General features: G+C 40.9%; 1 protein-coding gene across 10 annotated transcripts in view; it reads right to left on the bottom strand.

The window, feature by feature from the left end:
• LOC118507733 (cytochrome P450 306a1) overlaps nt 1-7,217 on the bottom strand; it is a 38,795-nt gene that overhangs the window by 881 nt on the left and 30,697 nt on the right. Inside the window, exons 1-5 of one of the 10 annotated variants that reach the window (XM_036046698.1) lie at nt 3,434-4,152; nt 1,372-1,691; nt 1,029-1,174; nt 663-871; nt 46-526 (exon numbers count right to left, since the gene is read on the bottom strand). In XM_036046698.1, the coding sequence (XP_035902591.1) occupies nt 46-526; nt 663-871; nt 1,029-1,174; nt 1,372-1,684 (1,149 nt within the window). In that variant the 5' untranslated portion in view covers nt 1,685-1,691; nt 3,434-4,152. The other 9 variants (XM_036046696.1, XM_036046697.1, XM_036046694.1 and 6 more) reach the window with 9 other exon arrangements.

Raw genomic sequence — 7,217 nt, 5'->3', positions numbered from 1 at the left:
CTTCGGGCGAAATGTGTTGATCGTAAATGTAACTTTAGGATTTACCTTTGTTGTGCCGTGTGGTATGCCGACTGGTACAACGGTACGAATACGTTGCACTTCCGCAATGGTAGCGCGCAAGTAGGGCAATGCTTCCACATCATTCAACGAAGGTGACTCACTCGCGACCAACCTTTGTTTTAGCTCTTCTCGGAGGCGCTGCTGAACCGTTGGGTAAAGCGCGATATACAGCAAAGCCCAGCGAATCGTAGTAAATGTTGTATCGACTCCCGCTCCGAACAGGTCCGCCATCAAATGACGCAGCTGTATGTCATCGCAAAATGCGGCATCCAGGCGGCCTGCTTCTTGCCGCTTTGCGGCTTCCTTCAAGAAGCACTTTAAAATGCATTCTTGCTCTTGTTCATGTGGCGCATCCGGGGTACGCATTTTGTTGCGCTGTTCAGCGATGATTGTGTCATAAATCGAGTGAGTTTTAGTTTTTCCATCGAGAAGAAAATTTATTGTCTTTCGAGTGCTGGGCAAATGTCTGTGTAATTAATTAAAAATAGATAGTAAATACAAACAGTAAATAATTAACACTACAACCATCATCAAAGATTGGTAAACAGTTTAAGAGAAGTAAGGGGATAAGTGAATAAAGGCAAAACAAAACATTATATTACCTTAACAGTGGCAAGAAATTAACAGCCATTGATACTCCAATATGCTTGACGCCTTCCTCTTGAAGATGCTGCAAATATTTCCATGTGGTATCGCTCTTCTCGTACTTTATGCCAAAGACTAGATCATTTAATAAATTACCCAGCGTGTGGTGTATGATAGCCGATGGGTTGAAACCATGTTTTTCCTTAGATGCTCTGCTGTTGATATCCTGCAGGCACATGTGAAAGAAAACGTAAGCGTAGCGTAGGAAACGTATCGTAAACCAGATCGAAAAGCGTCTTCATGGATACTTGCGACCATCATAAAAATTTTTGCTATATAAAACTAACAAAATAGTACTATTACGTTCAAAATGTACATATTACCTCGATCAATTCGTTGAGCCCAGATACGATCCTACGTTCAAGGTTTAAACGCGATGTACCATATTTGATCATACCCAAGTGACGAAGCCACTCGATTGATAACCGGCGCTGGTCACGCCACAAATTGCCTTGGGCACAAATTAACCCTAAAATGAGATTTTAGGAAGTTACAGCCTTGATAAAAATAATTTACAATTATTGATTTCTTTGTCCTATATAAATTTTGAGCACTCCCAATTTTTTTTCAAAGATGTTTCGCATCGTGTATTAAGGGTATGTCAGATGAATTTATTTGAAATGCACCATATATTCTTTTATTTGATTTTCCTCATAATCAACTCACCGTAACCTCCCATAATGCCGTGCGTAATAAATAGTGGAGCCCGACCAGTAGCTTCCTCACGCGCCAAAATGGTACGAATTAGCGCAGGATCAGTAACTACGATCGCATAAACTTGCCCCAGCCACAAACCATAAATGGGACCGTACCGCTTTGCGAGTCGAGTAAATGTTTCGTACGGTTTGCGAGGATCAATGAATGGTAAGTATCCGATAAATGGCAAACCATATGGTCCGGGAGGCTTTCCATATCGACTGTATAAGCTAATCAGTAAGCATCCCAACAGGAATAATATCAGTGTTACGGGCATCAACATGGCTGGGCTGTAATAGGTGATAGGGGAAAAATAATGGTTTTATCAATATAGCAATGCACACCGCGGTTTACTTATGTCTTCTGTGTTTTCCTCCTTGCATTTACATCATCGACATAGATTCTTTGATTGTATTAGCGAATAAGAAAGATCAACTCATGCCAGGAGTAATGATAAGATTCGTCACTTTTTTCAACTTTTCATGACCTGTTCGATGTTCCTGTTGATTAAGCTCTATTTTAAACCATAAATTCCACAGAATATTCATTTCAGCTTTCTATATGCAGACGCTTTTTTCTTCTGAGAAATTATTATAATTATTATTAAAATGATACCTTATGCGTATGGGAGGATAATGGATCTGCTGTTTCGACGGACCCAATGCGCTGTACAAAGACCTTACTATTGTGCAGGGAATAAGCCTCGCCAGGCTGCCGGTGTGCCGGTCACGTCAGGAGAATGACGGAAGGCTGCCAAGTCTTCTTACACTGTTCATATGAACCGAGTGTAGAGCTGTGTGGTAGGTAGCCCTTGCTGGGCATTAATGATTTTCCTTATCATGTTTCAACATAAGGGTAGATCACACAAAATACGCACTACAACATCCTGGATTTGTATTCGGGGACAGTACGTATGTATAAAGTCGCAGGAGTTAGCAACAATTTGGAAATTGATTTCAAAATTGAATTAAAAGTAGTGTTTTAACAATGGCAATTTTGATAGTTCTCCATAAAAAAATTGTCGACCAATAAAAATATTAAACTTTTTAGTTTGAATTCGCTAAGAACGGCCTCGATACGTTCTCTGAAATGATCGTCATTGAACCAAGCATAAAATCAAAGCGCTGTTTGCCGACCCCTGAAACAGTTAATTTATGTTGAGTTTCGATGTATACGTATAAGGTTGCATAGATGTGCGTATGCATTAGCTTACGATATCTATTGCTGGACAACAGTCTGTTGTTTCTCGCTGCTAACAAGTACAATACCAAATGAATTGGGCACTAAAAAATATTAATTGTTAAAAACCAAGCAGGTCTGTAGTGGTAGCAAAACACTGGCACGATATAGAATAAGTTTACTTTATTATTTACCCACAGCCAACCACATACACATAGAAGGAGCATTCTCACGCACACCATCACGCACCCACACACTCGTAGCCACGAACACAACAAGCAATGCGTGTGAAGAATGTTGTGTTTTAATTTAGGTCTGGTAGTTTTAACTTACAAACAACAAGAATGGTCCACAAAGAGTTTGATAAAATGTCTATCAACGCAAACCCGAACATAAAAACACACTACACTTTTGCTGGATAGATACCTAAGGTTATAATGAATGGACCAGGACTGTTTAGCAAGCACCGCGATACCGTTTACAGCACCGATATAAACATATGACCGGAACGTCGTCACTTCACGATTGTGCTTTTGTTTCTGTTGTTAGGCGCAAACTGGGAGCCTTTTTCTCACTGCAATCACTTAAAAATGTCTCCAGTCGGTACAGAATTTGGTAGTATAATCCAGTTGATCACACTTGCAAATTGAAAAGCCCAACCAGAACTCTAAATAAAAGCAGCTCTGCGTGGAGATCGCCCTTAAGAACGTCACGGCCCGGTACCAACAGCCGAGCCGGTCTTCGAGAAACTGACCGGCTTCAACAACGCCAGAACCGCGGGGACAGCTTTTTATTTTTCTTCTTTCACTATTTGTCATCATTCTTTCTCAACCTTTCAGCATTGTTCGCTTACGTTTATTATTGCCATGCTTAGAACATCATTAAAACCAACGATTGGTCTTGAGCTCCATTGGTATTGTTCTTATGATTCTCCTTCGACTCGGATGTTGCCATGTTTGCGTAGAGGTAAAAACTTAATTTTGCTTTTTCTCAACTAGACTGTTTCACTAGACTGGTGTTTTTTTGGCAAACATAGTTGATTCGAAAACTCATGTAGAGCCTGTTGCTTACTATTTATCAGTGAAATAGTACTGTCAATAAGAAAAGCATATATACATATATTTATTTATCTACTTCGCCGATTATCAACACATGATACGTAAGCAACAAAAATTATTCATTAAATTCCGTTCCGAAATGCCAGGTAACGCAGTATGCCGATCGTAGCAGAGGTAGAAATTTGATGATCATAGCATTGAAACCTGAACTCAGCGAATCATGTCAAATAATTGCACATTTCTGGTTCTCGTTACAAGGCACAAGCATTTAGTGAATGATCGTACAGTTCAAACAAACAAAAACAAATCTGTTACAGTAATGTGATTCGCTAAATGGTTGGAATAATTATCAACTTATTTTATGCACATTAAGGGTTACCAAGATAAATTAAATAGTGCCCGATTTATGTCACCATTCATGCTTCGCATTGGCGCATAATAATAATAAAAATGTACGATACTGAGTCGACAGAAGTCGGAGCCGATTATGAATTAAATCTCCTGGTGTGAGGGAATACACATTTTATACTCCATTTAATGGCCTGCGCTTGATCTAACAAACTTAACCGTGACCTACATAGGCTGGATCGTGATTCCACAAGCATGACCCGTATCATACGCTGACTGATACGAACAATGGTCAAGTAAAAAGTAAAATTTAAAATGAATTAAAAAGTAAATTACAAATAGTGTTGGAACACTGTTCGATAAAATGCCAATAAATAGGTTTTGATTTTAACAAATATCAATACTAAGTAGATAATTGTGTAGAGATAATGGTTTTTATTTTAATTTAATATTATAGTTCTAAGCAACTAGTGTCGAAAACTAACGTTTCATCGCAACGCCTCTATCAATATCCAATCAGTAGCGCGTTGGCGCGGTTCCCCGTCTTACCGGATATAAAATCTACCGCACAGTTTTCTCTTTTGCCGTGTAAAGTCAAGACATGCGAAGAAAGTAGTTCACACCATAATACAATGATATAATTTCCTTCGTCCCAGTAATATTTATCTGAACCGGGATGCAAAGCCTTCTTCTTCTGGGTGAAGTAACGTACAAACGCTCGGGCGAGAGGCTTGAGGACCGGCGCGTTTTACCTGGTCGCAGCCACCCTCAAGGAAGTCGGGTAACCTACTTGGCAGCCTCTACGTCAGACTCAAAGAACAGTAGAAGCAGGAGAAATGATGAAGAAAGAAGAAAAACTGGGACGAATGTAACTTTTCCACACACCCTTAGCTCCAGGTCCGGTCGGCCCACTCGGCCCTTCCGCGTCGTCATTGCCAGCATCTTAGGTGTACCTCCAGCGAATTGCGGGATTCCGTACTTTCATAATATCCGTCTGCGACGTTGAAGGCGCGCGCGGTACGCGATCGGGCAAGTCGCTCGATGGTGGCTTGGTTTTCGTTCTTCCTTCCTGGCCTCGTATCCGACACAAACAAACTAGCTATCGGTGTTGCTACTCAAGACCACGTTTGCGATCACGACTGTGATGATGACAACAGCAGCGACAACAACACCATTGGCATTTGGATTTCTGGGTTCAATTAGCTTTCCCTACCTCAACAAGCTCAGGAGCGTTGTTCCGCAATGGGAAAAGTTGATTTTCGAAACAATGTCCTCCCTTAGCGTTTGCCCCCTGTTACCTGTGACTCTTTCTCTCTGTCTTTCTCCCTATTTCTCCCTGTTTCTCTCGCTCTCTCTATCTTCTTTTTTTCTCTCGGAGGGCTAGGGTGTTTTGATGCCAGCTTGCCATATCTTGTTTCTTAATACTGTCATGCGTTTCAACTTAACTATTGGCGCTAGGGATGGGCGCTCCGGTCCGAAATCACGATTCCGATCCGATCCAGCATATAAATGAGTAAGATCTGATCCGAAAGAACGATTCTGACCAGTTTAGGAATCGTTTTGATTCCGGACTCGTTTTTTGTTCCGGTCTCGTTTTCGATTCCGGACTCATTTTTGATTCCGCGCTTCGGATTCCTGTTCTGCTGCAAATGTCGTGCATACTGTTCTGCGTTATCTCCTCTCTTCTTTGTCCTTGCCAGCCGGTTGCTTGGCGGTATAATTTACGGGTAGAATTATGGAGGCGACGGAGATTTACTCTTCTTTGTTTATTTTCGCTTACTGTGATTCATTTTCCTTTAACAGCGGCTGCTTACTCAAATTTGGCAAATTTGTTTGGGTGTATAAACTCACACGTTCAAATGATTTTAAGCCCGTGGCATTTTATAGCTAATTTTGGTCCGGAATCAAAACGTGTCCGGAATCAAAACGAGTCCGGATCAGTATAACTTTGATCAGTATGTTTCCAGCAATACTGTGCGGTGCCGGTCTTTATTTGGCATAATTTTCATATGATTATGGATAATCACACGACAACACCGCTGCACCCCCGTTAAAATACCGGAGCGCGGAATCGTGATCCGGACTCGACTCTGGCAGCGGAGCACTCCGGCCAGATCCGATCCGGCAAATGGTCGGATCTGCCCATCCCTAATTGGCGCACAAGTGCAGTTGTTTTACCATTGGTCGTTGCTCTTCCAACCAGTAGGAATAACTTTGCATGATGGTCATGGCAGCATTCATTTAAGCCAGATCCTCTCCTGGCGTCGTTATCGCTTACCGCAGCTGACCTAAAAACCGAACCTCCGGAGCCACCTCATTTTCTTTACGCTCAGTAGAAGTATGCTCACGCAGCTTGTGTCGTTTATACAGGTCCTGCAAATTGTGCGCCTATAATGTAGCTCACCTATAAAAACGATTTAATTTTGCAAATCGATCCATATCCCGGTGGCAGACGACATGCGTATTTATTCGGTTCGACCGGTTCTAGTAGATTTGTTCAAACCAAAGGGTGCCGAATTACGTCAAAGGAGTTAAAGACATTGAACCCTTGAGTTATAGTAGAATTCAATGTATTGAATAAGCCAGCATCACAGTCGATCATTAAAAAAAATTGTTATAGTGACTGTTGAAATTGTACGCGTTTTCCCAGCGCACGGATAAGTGCGTACAATATCAATGACTACTATGACAATATCATCTGAGGATATTGCAATAAAAGGTATTAGATTCCCCTGTCATCTGAAGCCATTTCCATATCAACTCGCATTGTTTGCCATTCCATCTAAGGACCCTACAATAAAAATAGATTCTATTGCCTTATTTACTAAAAACCCTGTATTCAAGTAACAATTTTACAATCCTTACCCATAGTGCACTGTAACGAATCGTGTTTTCCGACGCCCACTGTAAGTCTTACACAGCTTTTTGCACAAATACATGTGAGAAAATCATACGTGAACTATCATAACATAAAGCTGGAAAAGGTCGATGACTTGTTCTTTTGACCTCCTTTCTTTGTAGAAATGATATTTATAGCATTCAATTTTCAACTCTAATTGAAACTTGTCGTGTAGAACATATTGTGTTATATTCATTCAATACTTCATCTCATGGTTTCAATTTTAAGCTTTTGTTCTGTTGTACTTGAACTGCGTCTACTGATGGAAACTTGCCGAAACTGATGGATAAAAACTTGCTTGTACCGTTGTCATAGCATAGTCGAAAACGACA

The sequence above is a fragment of the Anopheles stephensi genome, chromosome 2 (assembly GCF_013141755.1).
Source record: "Anopheles stephensi strain Indian chromosome 2, UCI_ANSTEP_V1.0, whole genome shotgun sequence".
NCBI classification, from domain to species: Eukaryota; Metazoa; Arthropoda; class Insecta; order Diptera; family Culicidae; genus Anopheles; species Anopheles stephensi.
Note: the sequence above shows the minus strand (reverse complement) of the source record. Positions and strands in the feature narration are given on the sequence as shown.